The sequence below is a fragment of the Trichosurus vulpecula genome, chromosome 3 (assembly GCF_011100635.1).
Source record: "Trichosurus vulpecula isolate mTriVul1 chromosome 3, mTriVul1.pri, whole genome shotgun sequence".
In the NCBI taxonomy this organism is placed as follows: Eukaryota; Metazoa; Chordata; class Mammalia; order Diprotodontia; family Phalangeridae; genus Trichosurus; species Trichosurus vulpecula.
The window spans coordinates 154,848,998-154,871,704 of record NC_050575.1 but is presented as its reverse complement, the minus strand read 5'-3'; the positions used below and the strand labels follow the sequence as shown (position 1 = coordinate 154,871,704).

At 37.4% G+C, this 22,707-nt stretch overlaps 1 protein-coding gene across 1 annotated transcript in view; it reads left to right on the top strand.

Annotated features, from left to right (window-relative positions):
• The window catches only part of LOC118842361 (liver carboxylesterase 1-like), a 146,131-nt gene that overhangs the window by 18,255 nt on the left and 105,169 nt on the right, over positions 1 to 22,707 (top strand). The window contains exons 5-13 of the mRNA XM_036749903.1: positions 830 to 983; positions 3,215 to 3,319; positions 3,822 to 3,926; positions 5,422 to 5,460; positions 15,487 to 15,627; positions 16,813 to 16,893; positions 18,239 to 18,386; positions 19,637 to 19,768; positions 20,956 to 21,028. Coding sequence (XP_036605798.1) covers positions 830 to 983; positions 3,215 to 3,319; positions 3,822 to 3,926; positions 5,422 to 5,460; positions 15,487 to 15,627; positions 16,813 to 16,893; positions 18,239 to 18,386; positions 19,637 to 19,768; positions 20,956 to 21,028 — 978 coding nt within the window. The remainder of the gene's footprint in view (positions 1 to 829; positions 984 to 3,214; positions 3,320 to 3,821; positions 3,927 to 5,421; positions 5,461 to 15,486; positions 15,628 to 16,812; positions 16,894 to 18,238; positions 18,387 to 19,636; positions 19,769 to 20,955; positions 21,029 to 22,707) is intronic.

Genomic DNA, 22,707 nt, shown 5'->3' with positions numbered 1-22,707 from the left:
TAGGTGATAATAGTTCTTAGCTATTGGAAAGCAGAAGATGGAACAATTACTATGAGTCTGAGTGTCTAGGTTTTCTGGAGCAGATAGGATATGAACTAAACATTTTCAGACTAGCATGGAGGATGGGAAAAATATTTGAATCCTGCAAATCACATGGGAAGAAAAACACTAATGTGGTATGGTTGGGAACAGGAAAGATTTGGGGACCAAACAGCTGGGGATTTCTTCCAGGGCAAAACAATTTGTTGGAGTAGTTGCCATTAATTGGATATCCAAGGAATAACGTAGGTCATGGACAGAAAAAATTAGAAGACCTAATTCCTGCTCTCATAATACTTACATCTAATGCAGAAAGGAGGACCTATTTAAAAAATATAAAAATAACAAGGTTGACAGTTAAACTGGATTTGTTGGAGATATGAAGGCCCATCACTATGCCTAATTTTCCCACGTAACCAGTTATTCCTAATAGTAATGCCAATATTTTCAATTTTTATCTATATTATCAAATTTGCCCTTTAACTCCCTTTAGGTAAGTGCTATTATCAATTTATAGATTAGGAAAATAAGGCTTAAATGCACTGAATGAGTTGCCCATGAACATAGGGTTAAATATCAAAGGCCATATTTCAAACAAGGTTTCTCCCGACTATCAGTCAATATTCTTTCTACTATACTCCCTCTCATTTCTTGACACTAACTTCTGTCAGAAGGCCCACCCTTTGACAACCATTCTTTTTTCATCCACCCATCCATCCATCCATCCATCCTTCCATGCATCCATGAATACATCCATTCATCTAACTATTTCCTCTCCTCACCCTTGCAGCACTGGTGATGAGCATGCTTTGGGGAACTGGGGTTGCTTAGACCAAGTGGCAGCACTCCATTGGATCCAGAAGAATATTGCCAATTTTGGAGGAGACCCGAGCTCTGTGACCATCTTTGGTGAAGATTCAGGAGGTTTTAGTGTTTCAGCACTGGTGAGATTTCAGAGTGGCATGCTTTGATTCAGAGGGCTCTGCCAATGTTTCTGAACTCAGGGTGGGAGTCCCAGCAACAAAGAGATCTCTGGTATAAAAGGGGACTTCAGTTCTTGCAACAGTCTGCGATGACCCTATGTGATTCAAGACAGTTGATTTCTTTACCAACCAGATAGTAAAATATCTTTGATTTAAATACAGATCTGTCCATGCCCCAAGACTGATTTTAGACAGCCAATAATAAAGATCTATGAGGGTATAGAACATACTCATTTTTCAAAATGATGTCCTTTTATAATATCAATAGCAACAAGTTAAGTTTGTATAGTGCTTTAAAATCACTTTCCCCACAGGTGCTATATAAAGTAGATAATACACACATTATAGCTGAGGCTCAGATAGATGTAGTTTCTATAAGAACTGGGACTCGAACCCATGTCTCTAGATTCCAAATCCAGTTTTGTTTCCATGTACATGAATTGGTTCAGAGTATCATGAAAATCTCCATAATTTATCCTTAAGGTAGCCTGAGCAAACTTTATGAAGCTAGCGCACTCTTGACCATATTTGCCTTGACACCACCAAAGCAGAGAAGTAGGGCTGGTCTTGACCTACAGGCAGCCACATGATACCTCCACAGTGATTTCTCTGTCTATGAGTGACCCATCCTACAGAATTTCTTGTTTTTCATCATTTGAATTTCATTGCCTTAAAGTTTGTTCCCTGCTTATAATCCAAATTTCCCCTGGAAGGGTCACATATTAAATCTAACTGGCCACTGATACCTTCATGTGAATGTATTTATTATGTTTTTTCCTAAGAACAAATTTTGATAGGGAGAAGAGGAGAACTCCTGAGAAAACTAGATTTTAGAAGAAAAAGCATGGAAGTCAATGAGTGGAGAGAAAGAGAATAAACAAGGTATCTAAGACTCCTAGGGAAAAAATCAACTTCATAGTTTTGCCCAGGATTTTTAATAAACTAGCCTGCTGGTTTTCTCAGGAGTTCTCCTCTTCTCCCTATCAAAATTTTTTCTTAGGAAAAAATATAATAAATACATTCACATGAAGGTATCAGTGGCCAGTTAGATTTAATACGTGACCCTAGAATTTCTGATTCAAGTAACTCATGCTTGTGTTAATAGTTTCCTCTTTTAGAAGTTTTCATCGAGAAACTAAATTCCAGATTCATGCAAAACCGTCAGTGGAAATGTCACTTCCAAAGGCCTAAGAAGAAAAAAAATCTTTAATTCATTTATTATAGTCCGAGTCCAGCAAGGTGATCATGCCATGGTATTTTCTGAGCATAAGTGGTGTTGCCTTGACCCATCTAATCGGGGCTCTTGAACCATGCTGTAAAGAGCTATTTTGGCATTTGGGACAAGTAACATGAAACATATCTTTAAATCAATATTTTAAGACACACTGGAGGGAAGGGAAGAACACCCTGGGGTCAAAAAAAAAAACTCTGTGGAGAGAAAGATCCTAGATATATGCCTTCATGCTACAAGAATTTATTAAATTTAGGTTAATTAAATTAGGCTATTAAATTTAGGCCGAGTACAAGGCCCTATGCTAAGTTCTTGGATATTAGGATAAAAAGAAAAATCATGACTTCAAGAAGTTTCTATTTTAATGGAGGTAAACAAAATGAATACAGATGAGTCAAAGGCTACTACTAGGAAGGCCTCCACTCACTGGAGTAGGAGAACACGAAAGAGGTAAAAGTGTGAGACCCAAGGGGAGGAAGTATGCCCTCTGATGGTTTCTCATTTTGGCTGTTTTTTAGGTAAATTCTAGGCAGAGTTCAAACCTATAATTTCCTTGGCAATGGGAACTCCTGATGAGAAAAACAAACAAACAAACATGCAAATCCTTAATTATACTGCAATCTATAGTCTCAGAGAACTCCCAAAGAGTACTGATAAATTTGTTTAGGGTCACTTAGCAGGTAGGTGTCAAGGGAAAAACTGGAACCCAGTTTTTCCAATTCCAAGTCTGGCCTCCCATACACTATACCCGGCCCTCGGTGTCTATTTTAGCTAATTATTTTAGTAACTAATCGCTAAGGCTGTAGTACTTATTTTTTTCTAATTCTAGTGATGGAAGGGAGGGTATGTCAGCATCCTCTAAATTTCATGCCCTAGGGCCTAGAGTAAAGTTGTGGTTGTCATAACCTAGTTACAGTTTTGCTCTTGAATGGTAATTTCATTTCCGTCATTGTTCTCTCAGGTTCTGTCTCCTTTGACCAAGAATCTCTTCCACCGAGCCATTATGCAGAGTGGAGTTGTCCTTCAAAAAGCTCTGTTCAGTTACAATGTCAAACCAATTACTGAGGTAGGCTCCTTACATTATATGCCTTTCCAAACACTTCACTGCATTTATATACTTAAAGTGGTCCAAGCTGGAATGATATGTGGGAATTTAGAAAATCCACTCCAAATTTTCACATGTACTATTTATGTCTGACCTGTGGTATAGCATTCTGAGCTCATATTGGTCTGATCAGCCACAATCAGAGGCACTATAACTTGAATCTAACATAGTGATGTCATTTTGGTCCTCTTTCAAGCATGAACAAAACAAGGTCAAAGCTGTCATCTATTTTAATCACTTCATTTTCCTTCAGAAAGGAGTCTATGAGTGAGGAAGGGACTTACCAGTGTCACATAGGAGGCAAGGGGTAGAGCCGGGATTTGAACCCAACTCCTCTGACTTCAGATTCAGCACATTCTTCTACATCATATTGTCACACATCCAGGGACATAGTGGTTTGGGTAAAACTGTTCTACCCCATGAGGTCTCAGTAAAAAGTGTTCCCTGTTATATTTTGTTACAGACAATTGCAGTTATTGCTGGATGTAAAACAACCACGTCAGCCGTCCTGGTTCAGTGTATGAGGCAGAAGACAGAGGATGAGATCCTAAAAATAAATGTGAACATGGTAGGCAATCTTACAGTCCTTACCTCTTGCCCCTTCAACAACTTTCATTGTATATGGTCACTTCATCCTCTCAAGTTCTATCATTCAATATGGATGTCTTCCCATGGACAATGTGCTCTTATTTCTAGAATGATAAATAGCCAGGTATTTTTAGGGAAAATAATTTTTTGCCATAGTCATAGCTGCATTGTTGGGAGCAGATGTCATGGTTGGTAAGAAGGCCAGGAAAGAATTCACCTCCTATACTACAACTAGCACATCATCTGTAAGCTTTCTATTTTTGCTAACTGGATGCTCACTTTGGTTGTTTCTTTGCTGAAGATTGAAAGCACTACAGGCAGTATCTATATTTTAGCACACTGTGAAAAAAATCTTACTTCTCCTATCCTAGTTGTAGTTCCAATTTTCACAAATCTCCCTCCTACAGACCCTAGTTGACTTGACCCTCACCTAAGTCATGATCTGGGAGATGGATTTCTGGGTTTTGCTCCTAATGTCCACATGTCTGAGTATAAGAGTCCAGGCCAGAAGACCATTTGAGGCTCCTCCCTCAGAGTTCAAGTATCTTAGAGAATCTGTTCTTTTAAAGAAGTCTGAAACATGGAGGCAGTGGCTTGCCTATCCTGTAGCTATACAGAACCTGAGGTGCTGAGGGCTTCCCTGAAAAAAGGAATATTTACCATATGACCTGTCTGCTTTCTCAGTGAAGTCAACCTGACCCTTGACTGAGATTGTGTTCACACATTAGGGGCAAAATGCAGCCTTGGCATGGTCATTTAGATCCACTCAAGCCCCAAGCACATTGGGAGGATAAGTCAGACAAATGAAACCAAAGTACTTTCTTGTGCCTAGAACAACTTGCATATTTGCTACAATTCTCTACTTTGCACATGTGGTACCAGTTTGTCAGCAACAACTGAGGAATCTTGGGAGAATGCAGAGATTGCAGAGATGGAGAGAATAAGGGCCAAGCATGTTCAAAATGCAAGATGGGACTCTTGCTGCATGATTTTCAGCAACGGTGGCATAATTTGTACCAAATGCAATCTTTATTTTAGCTTATTAAATAATGTTGTCCTCTTTTCTTCAGTTTCTCTCTTAGAATGGAGGCCAAGTATCGTATGGGGTAGTGATGGGCTATGAAAGATTAGACCTAATGAACAAATTGAGGAAAGAGTGCCACCACTCATTTCTAGGACAGCTTACCCCACCTGTATTTTCTTCCAAAGGACTATGATGTGTTAGGGGTCAGTAGGAGGGAGAAGCACTTGAGGTAGTGGTTCCAAGCATGATTTCATAGAGGGTTTGTTACTCTCTATGGCTCTTACAGCTTGACTTTGCCAAGAGGTGTGGAAGACCAGGAGAAGTGTGCATTTCTTCAACTAGCACCTTCTTGAGAACTCTGTGAGGATGAACCTTATTGTCAAGGGACTTAGCATGGTGAGAGGTCTTTCTGGGAAATTTCTCTCATCCATTCTTTTTTTTGCCTTCACAGAATTTATACCAGGTGGATTTCAGAGGAGATCCTATAGAGGTAAGTTATTTTTGTTATTTTAATTTTTAACTCTTGGTTCCTTTAAGTTAGTCAATCAGTCAGTTAATGAAAATTTTATGAGCATCTACTATGTGAGAGGCATTGTGATAAGTGGTATAATTGTAGCTACTAAGTTCTAGTTAAGTACAGAAAAGACAATCATCACTGAATGGAATGATTCAATGCCATATCCTTTAATAGGGCCCCATCACACTCTCTGGGCACAATTACCCATACCTGAAAATTCCTCTTCAGGAATCTGGGACTGGCCTTTTCAGTTTCTAGACCAAGGAATCTTGTTGTGATTTGGTGTGATGTGACATGACAAGACGCGATGCAGTGTGTTGCGGTGCAGTGCGGTGGGGTGTAGTGAGTGTGTGTGTGTGTGTGTGTGTGTGTGTGTGAGATGGACACTCTTGGCTATTATAAGAGGTTTTAATGTTCCAAAATTATAAAACAAAATGCCTGAAATTACAAGTGAAATCAATTATGTTGAAGAACAGTTAACAAAATATTAAAAAAAATCTAAGTTCACAGATACCAGTTTAAGAAACCCTAGTTAAGGATTTATATAGCTTTTTGTTTACCATCCTAAAATCTCTGCCAAAATAGTTCTTTAGATGAGGATGCCAGAAGTCAATTTTCTTTATTTCATGTCAGACAATTTTAACTAATGTAAAAATAAATCTAGACTAGAGAAACATTTTAGGTGGGTCAATTATGCCCTACATGCTCTCAGAGATGACACCAAGGCTCCAGGCAATTAAGGCTATTCTTATCAATCTCTACCGCACCTTGTATATCCTATGAAAACAACTGTAATTGCAATAGGAGACTTTTGCTTTGGGCAAATTATTAAGTGGAAAAATCTCTGGGGTTGACTGGCCATTTGAGATTCCAAGCCTTGTTGACTTGTTTCAGCAGTAATCAGGTTCTCTCCCCAGCCCTACCTCTTTCATCATCTTTCCTAGAAAGTTATTTGTCCTCTTAGGTAGGTTAGTGTATGTAGAAGACAATAAGACTCCTACTTTTCTTCACTATTTCCCTAAAATTCCACTTAGTCCAAGAAGTCCTCCTGAACTAAACAGAAGAGACATGATAAATTCCCTTCAACCCCACTATCTCTAGGTATGGTCTACTGAATCTTTACCTCTCTTTGCCTCATGACTGTCCTGAAGCACTGGTTTGTATACAATGTAAATATTTCCTTTCTTATTGCTTCAGTTATCATATTCCATTAATATTCTACCTGTGCAGTCTATGTTGAGTTCGTGGCAGAGTGCTATAGAGGAAAGTGTCCCGGATTAGAAATCAGGAAAATTGAGTTTAGTCTACATGTCTAGACTTTGCCACTCTCCTCTTAGAGCCTCAATTTCCTTATCCATAAAAGAATGTGATGTAGAATTTCTTACCCTATAGAATAGATGAAGAAGAAAGCTTCTTTTTTTTAATTTTTATTTTTAGTTTACAACACATGGTTCTACGTAATTTTGAGTTCCAGATTTTCTCCCCTCCTTTCCCCCTCCCTCCCCAAGACGGCATGGAATCTCATATAACTACCACGAATAACTTCGCATTGAATTAATTTGTACACTAGTCAAGTTGTGGAGAAGAATTATGACCAATGGAATGAATCACGAGAAAGAAGAAACAGAACCAAAAAAAAACCCGAAAAAAAAACAAAAGAGAAGAAAAAAAGGCGAGCATGAAGTGTGCCTCAACCTGCATTCAAATTTCATAGTTCTTTTTCTGGATGTAGATAGCATTTTCCATCGTGAGTCCTTTGGAGTTGTCCTTGCACCTTGTGTTGCTGAGAAGAGCGAAATCTGTCAGGGTTGGTCCTTACGGAACCCATATATCTGTGTTTGTGTACAGTGTTCTCCTGGCTCTGCTCCACTCACTCAGCGTTATGTCGTGTAGGTTTTTCCAGGTTGTCATGAAGTCCGTATCATCCCCATTTCTTATGGCACAATAGTATTCCATTACCTTCATATACCACAGCTTGTTCAGCCATTCCCCAATTGATGGGCATCCCCTTGATTTCCAATTCTTGGCTACCACAAAAAAGAGCCTCTATAAATATTTTTGTACATATGGGTCCTTTTCCCGCTTGTGTAATTTCTTTGGGATACAACCCTAGAAGTGGTATTGCTGGGTAAGAGGGTATGAACATTCCTGTGGCCCTTTGGGCGTAGTTCCAAATTACTCTCCAAAATGGCTGGATCATCTCACAACTCCACCAGCAATGTAACAATGTTCCAATTTTCCCACATCCTCTCCAGCATTTATCATTTTCCTGTTTTGTTATTGTAGCCAATCTGACAGGAGAGATGTGGTATCTAAGAGTTGTTTTGATTTGCATTTCTCTAATCAGTAGTGATATAGAGCATTTTTTCATATACCTATAGATAGCTTTAATTTCTTCCTCTCAAAACTGCCTGTTCATATCCTTTGACCATTTCTCAATTGGGGAATGGCTTGTGTTCCTATATATTTGGCTCAGTTCCCTGTATATTTTAGAAATGAGGCCTTTATCAGAGATACTAGTTGTAAAGATTTTTTCCCAATTTTCTGCTTCCCTCCTAATTTTTGTTGCATTGGCTTTTTTTGTACAAAAACATTTCAATTTAACATAATCAAAATTATCCATTTTGCCTTTTGTAATGCTCTCTATCTCTTGTTGGGTCATGAATTCTTTTCTTTCCCATAAATCTGATAAGTAAACTATTCCTTGCTCTCCCAAATTACTTATAGTATCAGCCTTTACTCCTAAATCATGAACCCATTTTGACTTTATTTTGGTATATGGTGTAAGATATTGGTCTATGCCCAGTTTCTGCCCTACCATTTTCCAATTTTCCCAACAGTTTTTGTGAAATAGTGAATTATTAGCCCAGAAGCTGGCCTATTTGCGTTTATCAAAGAGTAGATTTCTATAGTTGTTGACTTCTCCATCTTGTATTCCTATACTATTCCACTGATCCACATCTCTGTTTCTTAGCCAGTACCAGATAGTTTTGATGACTGCTGCTCTGTAGTATCAGTTTAATATCTGGTATCGCTAGGCTACCTTCTCTAGCATTTCTTTTCATTAATACCTTAGATATTCTAGACCTCTTGTTTTTCCAGATGAATTTTGTTATTATTTTGTCCAGCTCAGAAAAATAATTTTTGGTAGTTCGATTGGTATGGCACTGAATAGTTAGATTAATTTAGGTAAAATTGACATTTTTATTATATTAGCTCAGCCTAAGCCTAACCATGAGCAACTGATATTTTTCCATTCATTTAGAGACTTTATTCACGTGAAAAGTGTTTCATAGTTATGTTCATATAGGCCCTGGGTTTGTCTTGGCAAATAGACTCCCAAGTATTTTATAGTGTCTACAGTAACTTTGAATTGAATTTCTCTTTCTATCTCTTGCTGTTGGGCTTTGTCAGTAATGTGTAGGAATGCTGAGGATTTATGTGGGTTTATTTTATATCCTGCGACTTAGCTAAAGTTGTTTATTATTTCAAGTAGTTTTTTACTTGATTCTCTAGGATTCTCTAAATAAATAACCATATCATCTACAAAAAGTGATAATTTAGTTTCTTCTTTTCCTATTCTAAATCCTTCAATTTCTTTTTCTTCTCTTATTGCTACAGCTAATGTTTCTAGTACCAAATTGAATAGTAGGGGTGATAATGGACATCTTTGTTTCACCCCTGATCTTATTGGGAATGCATCTAGCTTATCCCCATCACAAATAATGCTTGTTGATGGTTTTAGGTAGATGCTATTTATAATTTTAAGGAAGGTTCCATTTATTCCTATGCTTTTAAGTGTTTTTAATAGGAATGGGTGTTGTATTTTGTCAAAGGTTTCTTCTGCGTCTATTGAGATGATCATGTGGTTTCTCCTAGTTTTGTTGTTGATATGAACAATTATGCTAATGCTTTTTCTAACATTGAACCAACTTTGCATTCCTGGAATAAATCCTACCTGCTCATAGTGTATTATTCTGGTTATAAGTTGCTGCAATCTTTTTGCTAGTATTTTATTTAAAATTTTTTTCACCAATATTCATTAGGGAAATTGGCCTATAATTTTCTTTCTCTGTTTTGACTCTACCTGGTTTGGGTATTAGTACAATATTTGTGTCATAAAAAGAATTTGGTAGGACTCCTTCTTCACCTATTTTCCCAAATAGTCTGGAAAGTATTGGAATTAGTTGTTCTTTAAATGTTTGATAGAATTCACATGTAAAACCATCTGGCCCTGGAGATTTTTTCCTGGGGAGTTCGTTGATGGCTTGCTCAATTTCTTTTTCTGAGATGAGGTTATTTAGAAATTTTACTTCCTTTTCTGTTAACCTGGGTAGTTTAGGTTTTGTAGATATTCATCCATGTCCCTAAGGTTGTCAAATTTATGGGCATACAATTGGGCAAAATAATTCCTAATTATTGTTTTGATTTCCTCTTCATTAGAGGTAAACTCACCCTTTTCATTTTTCATACTGGTAATTTGATTTTCTTCTTTCTTTTTTTTAATCAAATTGGCCAAAGGTTTATCGCTTTTATTGTTTTTTCATAAAACCAACTCTTTGTTTTATTTATTGATTCAATAGCTTTCTTGGTTTCAATTTTGTTAATCTCTCCTTTGATTTTCAGTATTTCTAATATGATTTTTAATTGGGGATTTTCAATTTGCTCTTTTTCTAGCTTTTTCAGCAGTGTGGCCAGATCATTGATCTCTTTTTTCCCTGTTTTATTCATGTAAACATTTAGGGATATAAAACTTCCCCTAAGAACTGCTTTTGCTGCATCCCATAAGTTTTGGTATGTTGTTTGATTATTGTCATTCTCTTGAATGAAGTTATTAATTGTTTCTCTGATTTGTTCTTTGGCCCACTAATTCTTTAGAATTAGATTATTTAGTTTCCAATTAATTTTTAGCTTATTTTTCCATGGTTCTTTGTTACAAATAATTCTTATTGCATCATGATCTGAAAAGTGTGCTTTGACTACTTCTGCCTTTCTGCACTGGATTGTGAGGTTTTGATGCCCTAATACATGGTCAATTTTTGAGTATGTGCCATGTACTTTTGAGAAGAAAGTATATTCCTTTTTATCCCCATTCAGTTTTCTCCAGAGGTCTATCATATCTGCCTTTTCTAAAATTTTGTTTACCTTCTTAACTTCTTTCTTATTTATTTTGAGGTTAGATTTATCAAGTTCAGAAAGGGGGAGGTTGAGGTCTCCCAATGTTATAGTTTTGCTGTCTATTTCTTCCTGTAACTCCCTTAACCACTCCTCTAAGAATCTGTATGCCTTACCACTTGTTGCATATATGCTAAACAATGATATTGCTCCATTGTTTATGGTGCCTTTGAGCAGGATATAATGTCCTTCCTTATCTCTTTTAATTAAATCTATTTTTACTTTTGCTTTGTCTGAGATTAGGATCGCTACACCTGCTTTTTTTACTTTAGCTGAGGGGCAATATATTTTACTCCAGCCTTTTACCTTTACCCTATGTGTATCCCCCTGTTTCAAATGTGTTTCTTGTAAACAGCATATTGTAGGATTATGGTTTTTAATCCATTCTGCTACCAGTTTCTGTTTTATGAGAGAGTTCATCCCATTCACGTTCAGAGTTATGATTTCTATCTGTGTCTTTTTCTCCATCTTAATTCCCCTGGTTTATGCTTTTATTTCTCCCTTTCCGCTTCTCCTCCTCAACAAAGTTTTGCTTTTGACTGCTGCCTTCCTCAGTTTACCCTCCCTCTTTATTCCCCTCCCTTATCTTACTGTTTCCCACTTGCTACTTCTCCCCTCCCTTCTGACCACCCCCCTCCCTTTTTCCCCTCCTTCCCCTCCTCCTTCCCGTAGGTCAAGTTAGATTTCTAAACTTACCAGGGTATTTTATTCCCTTCTTGTACCAGATCAGATGACAGTGACGCTCAAATACTGCTCTTCTCCCTCCCTTCTTTCCCTCTACTATAATATGTTTTTGTTCTCTTCATTTGGTGTAATTTACCCTTTTCTAATACCTTCTTACCTCTTCTCTCACAGCCCTCCCTTTACATCTCTTACTTATGTTTTTTATCTTTACATCAGTTAATTTATACAGGCATTCACAATCTATGTATATGCCTTTCAATTGTCATAATATCTGTACCATTCTCAAGACTGACACATATATGTATATATATAAAACATACATAAGATGATATAATCCCACATAAAGATGCAAATAATTTGCCCTTATTGATTAATAAGGTTTGTGGGGGTTTTCCCCCTGGTTACCTTTTTATGTCTCTCTTGAGTTTTGTATTTGGAGATCAAATTTTCCATTGAGTTCTGGCCTTTTCATCAGGAAGGTCTGGAATTCCCTTATTTCATTAAATGTCCACCTCCTTGCCTGAAAAATTATGCTTAGTTTTGCTGGGTAGTTGATCCTTGGTTGTAGTACCAGCTCCTTTGCCCTTCGGAATATCTTATTTCAATTTCTCCTGTCTTTTAATGTGGAAGCTGAGAGATCCTGCATGATCCTGACTGTAATTCCATGATATTTGAATTGCTTCTTTTTGGCTGCTTGCAGTATTTTCTCCTTGACTTTGTAATTCTGAAATTTGGCTATAATATTTCTTGGTGTTTTCAGTTTGGGATCTCTTTCAGGGGGTGATCGGTGAATTCTTTCAATGATTATTTTGCCCTCTGGTTCTAAGACCTCTGGACAGTTGTCTTTGATAATTCCTTCAAAGATACTGTCAAGGCTCTTTTTTTCATTGTGGATTTCTGGTAGACCAATAACTCTTAAATTGTCTCTCCTGGATCTATTTTCCGGGTCAGTTGTTTTCCCAATTAGATATTTCACATTTTTTTCTATTTTTTCATTCTTTACATTTTGTTTTACTACTTCTTGGTGCCTTATAGATTTATTAGTTTCCACTTGCTCAACTCTGATTTTTAGTGAGTTAATGTTTTCATTTTGCTTTTGAGTCTCCTTTTCCAGTTGGTTGATTTTGCCTCTCAGGGTGTCATTTTCTCTCTCTAGATTCTGAATCTCCATAGCCATTTCGCCAATCTTTTTTTCCATATTTTCTTTTATCTCCCTAATTTGGTTTTTAAAATCCTCCTTTAGCTCTTCCAGCAGTGCTTTTTGGGCTAGAGACCAATTCTTTTTATCTTTTAAGGTATCAGATGCATCTATAGTGTCATTGCTGTTCTCTTCCTAATTGGTATTTTGATCCTGCCTGTCTCCATAAAAAGAATCTTTTGTTCTCGGGTTTTTTGTGTTCTTCTTCATGTTGCTTTGCCTTTTCCTGGCTTTACAACAAATTTCTGCCTTTGGGACTCAGTGCACTCTGTCCCAGCTTTCTTATTCTGGGGATTGTGAGTCTGGAATTATAGCCTTCAGTTTCCTGAGGTGTGGGGGAGGGGTCTGGCTCCCTGACATCTCACTCCCTTTGGGTGCACTCCAGCACTGTTGCTCTTCAGCAATGGTCTCAGCTGTTTGTTGTTTGAGCTGATGTCTGGCACATCCCCTGGGGGAGCAAGATTACGTCTGGGCTCCTGGTGTTGACCCCTGCCAACTCTGCCCCTTTGGGACTTATGAACTTCTACTATTTGACCACTGAAGCCCCACTTCTTTCTCCTCTGTTCCAGCATTCTTTTTTTTTTTCCCAAGGAATTCTCTCAGTGAGGCAGGGAGGGATTAGAAACATTTACCTGGCCATTATGTCTCCCGGAAGTTCAAGAAACTTCATTTTATTCCTTCAGGCTGCAAGCCTCTGTGGTCTGTCTTTCCTGGCCGGTGGCATTGCGCTGCCTCTCGTCACTTCCACAGACTGCTGTCCTGTGTTGGGAGGACTGGAGATCTCCGCCGGTTTCTGGCGCCCAGCTTTCTCCCAGCCCAAGATGAAAGCTTCTTAACGACAGGACTGTTTAGGTTCTAATTTTGGAATCCATCTATCACCAGCATTTAGCTATAGAAATGTCCATAAAATAGAATTTTTGTTGAATAAGGGGTTAGACTAAGTCATTTCCAAGGTCCCTTCTTAGTCTAACCTCCGTTTTCTTATCTGTATGGCAACGCAGTATAATAGTGCTTTTGCTACTTACCTCATGAGATTGTCACAACCAAAAGATATAATAGATAACTATGTGATTCACAAATGAGAAAGTGCTATACTTATACCATGGACAATTTTATTCATAGATTCATGGATTCACAGAATTTAATCATTTGAAGGACCCTTATTAGCACTCATCTACGTCCACTCATACTTGAAAGGACTCCCCACTACAACATATCTGACGAGTGATTATCTACTCTTCTTGAGGTTCTCCAATAAGAAGGAAATCATTACCACCCACAGAAGTCCAGTCCAATTTTTGTTGTTGCTGTTCAGTTGTTTCAATTGAGTTCAACACTTTGTGTCCCAGTCTGGAGCTCTATCCATTGCACCACCCAGCTGCATGTGTTCCAATTGTGGACATTTCTAATTAAGACATTTTTTCCTGACATGAAGCCTAAATGATTTCTTTTCGACTTGCACTCATTTCTCCTCAATTTACCTTCTGGAAAAAGTCCCAAATTCTACCTGACAGTCATTCACATTCTTGAACATGGCCGACATTAGTTTTCCCCTCCCTGCAAATCTTATGTTTTGCAGTATCTTCAAGAAATCTTTATATGTCATGGATTTCAATCACTTTACCATTTTGACTTCACTCTTCTAGGTGCCCTTCAACTGATCAATTTTCTTTGTAAATGAAGTTATTCATAATTGAACACAATACTTGGGATGATGTCTGATGAGGGCAAAGTACAGTGGGATCATCATCTTCCTGAAATTTATGCCTCTCTCAGTGCAACCTAAGATAACATTAGATTTTTTGGTTTCTGCATCCTACTGGGAACCCATATTATCTCCTTAAAATATCTTCAGATCTTTTACAGAGACAAATCACTATCTAACTATATATTCCCCATATTTTACTTAATGAAATTTATTTTTGAATGCAAGTGTAAGATTTACCATCTATTCCCACCAATTGGATTTATTCAGATTCATTCCAATGCTCTTTCAAGAAATTTTTGAATCCTGACTGTATTTCAATGGTTTGGCTTGTCCTTCGATGGGCATATTTGATATCCATGTCATATATGCCTTTATCAAAATCAGTGATAAAAAGCTTAAATAGAACACAGCCAGGCATGGGTCCCTAGAACACTCCAAGGGGGATCTCTTGCCTATTTGATACTGAACATTTGAGGATGAAGGCCCTCTACTTTATACCAAAGGAGGATGAGATTAAGGAATGAGGCTTATTTACCATAGAGAAGGGAAGACAGGGGAAGGCCATAGAAGGTGTGTTGAAGTAGTTGAAGAGTTGTCACATCGCAAAGCAATTTGATTTTTCAGTTTGACTCTATAGACCACTTCCAGGAACACTAGGTAGAAGCTGTCGAGGCTTGGTGTAAAAGAAAACTTTGTAATGACCAGAGCTATTTAAAAACACAGCAAGTTGCCTGAGAAGGCATGTTATAGAAGGAACTCTAGTTCAGGTTTAGGTAGGAATAGACAGCCTCTGAGCTCTCATGATTCTGACTCTATGTGGCCTCAAAAAGAAGAGGAAACAGCATATTCCCACCCAATAATTTCTTCCCAGGATAATTCTTTACAATGAATTTCTTTTTATACAGTAATACTTTTTAATATTTTTGGCTATATGACAATTAAATTGCTTTTGTCTTATGTTCTAATCTATTGTAATGAAATCACTTGTAAGAAATCCAAAAGTAATTGATTCAAAAGTAGCAATTCTATAGTGAGATAAAGACAATGCCCCCAACTGTACTTTCAATTCATACACCTAGAGTAAAGTATCAGGTCCTTTTCCCAGCTGACCTTATCAAAGGATAAGGACATGGTATCCCTGCATAAGCTATATAGAATTGACATGAAAATGAATTCATTCTGGGTTGGGGAAAAAACACCTCAGGTATATTATTACTATTTTCTTTTCTTCCAGAAATATGTGTTCCTGCCTACAGTTGTGGATGGAGTATTTTTCCCTAAAAGTCCTAAAGAGCTCCTGGATGAAAAGCAATTTGGTGGTATTTCCCTTATGATGGGAATCACCAATGATGAATTTGGCTGGCTTTTTCCAACTGTAAGAGCATTGGGTTTCTTCTGGAATCTTGTGTTCTTTTCTCCCCAGGACCAGAAATTCCCCATTGGTTAAGTTGAGAAATGGCTTCATTCAATGCGTGGGGGCTCCTATGCTGCTGATTATGAGTTAACAGCCCTACACTTCTCTCCCCCAGCACAGGACTCCATTTCTAAGGAACTGCTTTAGGCAGTTGTTAGGTGGAGCAGGGGTGAAACTGGTGTTTAGCACTCTCCTACTCAAATAATCTTAGAACAGTGGAACTGGAAGTCATAGAGACCAAACCTTTCATTTCCCAGATGAGAAAACTAAGGCCTTTAAAAGGGGACAGATTGCCTCAGGTTTATGCACTGTGTTAATGTGAGGACAAGGATTAGAGGACAGATCTTCTCCCATTTTGTATTCTATGCCATGACCCATAAATTGTACAATGTCCTTGTTCTCCCTTGAAATTCCTTCCTATTACAATTGCCAAGTTTTCTACGAAATCCTGTATTTCACCCTTCTTGTCTCCCTCCATGCGGAAGCAATATGATACTGTGGGAAGTGTACCAGATTTGAGATCTGCAGACATGGGTTTGAATATTGGATCTATCATTAGCTTTTATGTGGCCATATGTATATCACTTAATGTTCTTCTGTAAACTTCAATTTCCATATCTGTGAAATGAATTGGTTGGACTAGATTAAGAGCTATTCAACTCAAAATCTTGTGGTAAATTAATTCACTAGGATATAAATTGTAGCTATTCATGTGTAAATGGTTCAAGGTTACCTCTTCCAGTAGGATCTACATTCTAAAAGGCAAACTAATGAAATATGGTTCTGGTATCAGTTAGCTCTCTTTCAGGCTTATTGCTATTCAGGAAGCTAGAAGGCACCCATTGACCAAACCTCTGGGTAGCATGGGAATCCCAGTTCTGTCTTCTTGGAAGAAATGGGGCAAATGTTGCTCTTAAAAATTGAAAAAAAATGCTATATTTCCAATCTTTTTACATGGGTAGTTTCCTGGGACATTTAGTGAACTACGTTAATCCATTGAACTAAACCCTACTCATCAAATAACTTTACTTCAGATTTGAAGATATAATAAAATTCTTTTCCTCATTTATGTTACGTAGACAGTTTTAATTTCTCTCATTAATCATTAATGCTTTATGAGAATCTTGATTCTTTTCTTTTTTTCAGGTGATGGGATATCCTCTGTCAGAGGATGGATTAGACCAAGAGACAGCAACAGAACTACTATGGGACTCCTATCCACTTGTTGTAAGGAATTTAGAGACATAGAATATGAGATCTGGGAGGAACTTAAAACCTAGATATCCAAAGTGAAAAAAGCAAAAGCTCAGAACATAGAATGTTAGAAATTAAGGGACTCAAAACCCATTGAATACAAAGCCCTCATTTGATAGATGTGGAAATTGAGGCCAGGAGGAGGGAGTCAGTTTCCCAAAGGTCACAAATCTGATATGTGACAGAGATAGGATTTAACCCCAGGATACTTGATGTCCATTCTAGTACAATTTCCACAGCACCATTATTCTTTTCATCTCAGGGGCAGACATCAAGTACTCAAATTAGTTTAACTGACAGATATCCTCTTTGTTAGAAAACTGAAACCTTTGAGTTTTGTTTTGTATTTTTAAAGCAAATTTGGACAGTTAAGTTTAAGCAAGATTGGACAGCATCATAAGTCTCAGAGGGCAAAATATTTTAAGCTATAACATTCGAAAACTGAATTGTTATTATCTATCCAGAAAAACAAAAAGAGGTGTGGTCCTCTCACCTGTAGGAGAAAACCAGTGAAAGAAAGCATGCTGTGAATTCATCGTATCTTCTCTAACCAACATCTCTGCTCAGTTTAGAAGTATTCTTGCCTGTCTTGGGAACAGTGCAAGAGCATATTGTTTATATCTTTTTAGTCATTTATCCAAATATACTTTATGTTATACTTATAAGTTGCTGTTCTAGCTCCCTCTTAGATTATAGGTTCTAGGAGGGCAGGATGGAGGTAGGACTTAACCTGTACTTTCATTGGAAATTACTGATGAGAAAAATTCTTCTACCAATTAAGGTTGGTAACTTAGCAGCAACTTAGAGTTTTAGGGAAGAGCCTTTAGCAGAAAGACACTAAGTGACTTGTCCAGAGTCAAAAACCCAGTGTGTTTCCATAGGCAGGATTTGATCCCAAGTCCAGCTCCCTATCTATCATGTCATGCAGTAAGAACCCTGACTTTTTCATCTCTGTATTCTGAGAAATGTCTAGCACAGGGACCTAGCACAAAGAAATAGTCCTTAAAAGATACATCTTCCTCCAAATGCCAGTAATGTATTCCACAAAAACAAGATTTTAGATGAAACAAAATCGCAGGTTAAGTTAAGATAATAAACAATGTTACAGATAAGTTATCGGGCTTGAACAATTCATGACATGATTTAGTAACATTATGAATGGACTTGCTTATAATACATTCACAATGTTGTGAAAGATGTGGGTTGGAGCAACATTAAGACATCAAGTCAATGGAGAGATGAAATGATGGATAAGTGGTAGAAATGAATGAATGTGTTCTTAATAAAGTTTCACTCCTTGCTTCATTGACCATTTTAGGAAATCCCCAAAAACCTTACTCCTGTGGTAACTCAGGAGTATCTTGGAGTGACAGATGATCCTGTCAAAAAGAAAAGACTTTTTCTGGACATGCTAGGAGACTTGACATCTGGAATCCCAGCTGTGATTTTGGCTCGGCATTACAGGAGTAAGTTTCTGAGGAATAGGAAGGAGGAAGATGGTGATGCAGCATGGTATATCTCTTCCAACTTTTAGTCAAAGATATTAGCTCATTCCATAGCTACTTGGGACAGACCCTACCCAGAAACATTGTAGACCCTTGCTTATATAATAAAAGGAGTTTTGGGATTAGAAGACCTGGATTCAAATCTTTTCATGAATATTTTCCTTAGAGTAAATGCATAGTACAAAGATATGAAGTTCATCATGGAGGAGATAGGAACACTTTGTGAGAAAGGGGCAGTACTTAACCTAGATTAAGGACATTGGTCAGCTGGGGACAGGAACACTCTGGACAGCATCCCAATCATGGTTGATAAATATTGACTATGTGGTGTATAGTTATCTCTTCCACACCACAACTTTCCCCACTATGGTTTTGGTATATCATGTGTTGTCATAAGAAATTAAAGAGAATTTTTTGGGAGTTTTGCAGAAGCTGCAGATGACACAGGAAAAGTTTAGAAACTCAGAAATGCATACATACACACACACACATTATATATAGTATTTTAAAATATCAATTCAAATTTTAGAGTAAAGTACTATAAACACCTCCTAAAACAAAAAGAAAATAATTCTGACTTTTTTTCTGGTGTGAAGGGAGGGCCGAAACATTTTATGCTGCTTTTCTAGATTGTGAGGAAGCTATACTCTTAACCTATCCCATAATGTGGAGGGGATAACTCTATAAGATTTTATAGCTAGTAGGATTCATCTAGTTGAGCCCACTCCCTTTACAATTTGGAAAGCTGAGAGCCAAAGAGGAGGTTACATGACCTTCCCAAAATTATACCTGTTGTGCTAAAAATTAGATCAGGCTGCCTTTACCAAGCACTGGCTAGATGTCTGTGTTGGATTGATACCAAGGGAATTTCTACAGGATTTAGAAGTCTGAAAAAGATAGCCTCAATGCTCATAGACAAATCTAAGTGTCTATATCATTAAGGTAGGGCTCAGGTTTTTAATGAATTACTCTGGGATAAATAACAAATTTAGAAATAACATACTTTATTCAATTAGTACGATTATTCTGCATGCCTCTATTTATTCTTCTAGTTATATTATGTGCCCTGGACCTAGGCTTTTGAATTACTTAAAATGACTTAATGTCCCAGAACACAAACCTTTTTTTTAGGGTTTTTTGCAAAAGGAATTTAAGGAGTTCCATCTATGACAAAATACTCTAGAACTTCCCATCACTTTCTTTCCTTTCAGATTCAGGTGCACCCACGTACCTGTATGAATTTCAGCATCGGCCAAGTGTTTGGGGAAATGTGAAACCAGATACTGTCCAGGCAGACCATGGGGATGATCTCTTCTTTGTGTTTGGGTCCCCATTTTTAAGAGGTAATGGATCTTTTTTTGCTACATAAGCATCATAACAATATTACCTACTGGCCTTTTCTGGCATGTGTCCTTACATGTGTTCAACCCCTTTAGGTTACCAATGTGCCTTCCTCTCCTTTATCTCATTTGGTCTTCACAACACCCTTGTGATGTAGAAAAGATGATTTATTATCTTCAAAGTATAGATGAGAAACCTGAAATGCAGAGAGTAAATTGACTTGAGTAAGGTTAGTGTTAGAATTGGAACTAGAGCAAACATCTGTCTCCTCATCAAAAGTCTTCAAGCAGAGACTAGATGACAACTTCTCAGGAAGATAGATGGTGTTCTTGTCCTGGATAGGTTGGATTAGAGGACATCTGAGGTTCTTTCTGGCTCTGAGATTCTCTGATTTTGAGCCACCAGAATTCAAGACAGTTCTGCTCCAAGAGTCTGATTTCCTTTAATGGCTGTCCTGCTTTAGGAGATGCAGTTAATGAGGTTAGAAGAGGAAAGAGTCTCTGTCCTTCAAAATCAAAGAACACATCAGTGCTCTTGAGGTTCCTTCTGTGTCTATGTGGCTTTAACTCCTTCCATTTTAGAAATTTGGTCTCTACACTTTTCTTCAGTTTCATGCTCAAGTATGGCAGGATCTAATTGGGGCTACCTAAGGATTTGTATTTCCCACTCAGAAAAAATACTTGAGCCCATTTTTCTTTTATTTTACTTTTCCATTGTGAGTGCTATGAATAACATTCAGTAGAATGTTAATACCATCGATACCCAGGTTTTAGATGACTTGCTGGAACTTGACCTAATGGCAAGAATAATGGTTTTGAAGTCTTAGAATTTGGGTTCAAATTCTAGCTCTGTTACTTATATGATGTTGGGAAGTTCACATAACCTCCTTTTTGGTTCTCAGCTTCCAAAATAGAAAAGGGAAGAGGGTCAACTAGATGAGTCTTATCAGCTTTAAAATCTTACATATTTGTCAAGCATGGTTAAGGTTAAGGTGCTGTCCAAGAAGACTACACAGGAAAGATGTACTGTGTAAAGGAGAGGTCCAGAAGTTTGGGAGGAGGCAAGAGCTCCCAAGAGGCAATAAGATATGAGAGCAACGAAAGTAGAGTGAGCAGTGGAGATAAACTTTGCAGTTCTCCACATTGACAACTTCTAGTCCCATTCTAATAGCTAAAATTATTATTTTCAGATGGTTTCTCAGAAGAGGAGAAGCAACTTAGTAGCAGAATGATGAAATATTGGAGCAACTTTGCTTGGAACGGGTGAGATTCTTAACCTAGAAAAGGAAAACACTTAAAAATTTTTGCTAATAACTTTTGTTTTTATATCGCTTATTCTTCCCAATATATCCCTGCTTCCTTCCCCTCCCAAAGAGTTTTCTCTGATAGTAAAGAATCAAAAAAGACTGGAAAGAACAATTTGGCAAATTAACCAACTCATGAACCTTATCTAACATTAAATGATGAAATGTCTATTCATGGTCTCCCACCTCTGCAAATTAAGAAGGAGGGGGATAATTTCTTACACTTTTTCTTTGAGACCAACCTTGGCCATTACAATGTCATAGCATTTATTTTTAGGAATGTGTTATCTGTAATTTATCATTACTATTCTTTGCATTTAAATTTTTGTAGACACAATGTTATTTTTCATGGATCTGCTTTCTCTATTTACATCAGTTTATGTCCTCTCACAATTCTGTACATCTATCATATTCATTATTTCTTATAGATCATTATTCTTCCATTATATTCATATACCCACAGCATTTTAAGCTATTCTTCAGTCCATGTTGGAACATGTAATTTCCTCACTACTTCTTTGCTACTACAAAAAGCCTTACTATAAACATTTTTTATATATTTTGGATCTTTATTTTGTCATTAGCCTACCTAGAGCAAATGATTAGCAATGAGCTTTTTGGCTGACAACGTATCAATATTTTGCTCCCTTTATTTGTGTAATTCCAGATTCTTTTCCAGAATGGTTGGAGCAAGCCATAGTTCCACCAATAGTGCATTAGTTTGCCTCTCCTTTTGCTACCTGTTTAACATGGACTATTCTCTCCTTTTTTCATATTTGTCAATTTCATTGGCGCAAAGTGAAACACAGGAATTACTTTGATTTGTATTTCTCTTCTTATAAGCGATTTACAGTCCCTTCATATGGCTGTTTACAATTTGCAATTCCTCTTTTTGAGCACTATTCATATTCTTTGACCACTTATCTATTAGAGAATAACTTTCAGTTTTATAAATTTGTATTAGATCCCTATGTATCAAACATTTATCTGATATATTTGAGAAAGAAAATATTATTTCTATAGACCTGTGATATGCTCAACTCATAAGTATATATTGCATTTATATGGAGAATCAGCACAAATTTAGGGTATGATGGTAAAAAAGTAGGGAAATATATTGTCAAAGCCAATCATTGCACTAGTATTGTTAGGCTTCCATGTCCCTTTTCTCATTTGGAGTTCTCATAGTCTCCCACCCTAGGCACTGCATGGATATATATATATATATATTGCTGAACTGGAGTCCCAGGGTGGACACTTCCTTGCTGAATGACTCTTGATTGCCAAAGCTCGTTCTCTCTTGAATCCCTAGATAGCTCTTTTATTTTCTTCTCAGAGATTCTAGCACATAAGTGACTGTTGCTCCGGATTTGCTTACACCTGGAGATTGTGTGTGTTTGTTCTGTCAGTTGAGCCTCAAACTCTCTTCAAGTACGTTGGTTTCTACTTCTGGGCAAATAGCCCTCCTGTTACATACCATGTCCAAAAGGGGAAGTAGCATGAAATCTCTTCCTATCTCCGGACAATACCTCTCAAGGGTTAGGTTCTTTCTTAAAGGACTGCAAAGCTAGCCCCTCAACTTTAAAGAGCCCTAACAATATTTGCCCAGTAAATGATGGCTCTTCCAATTCAATCAAA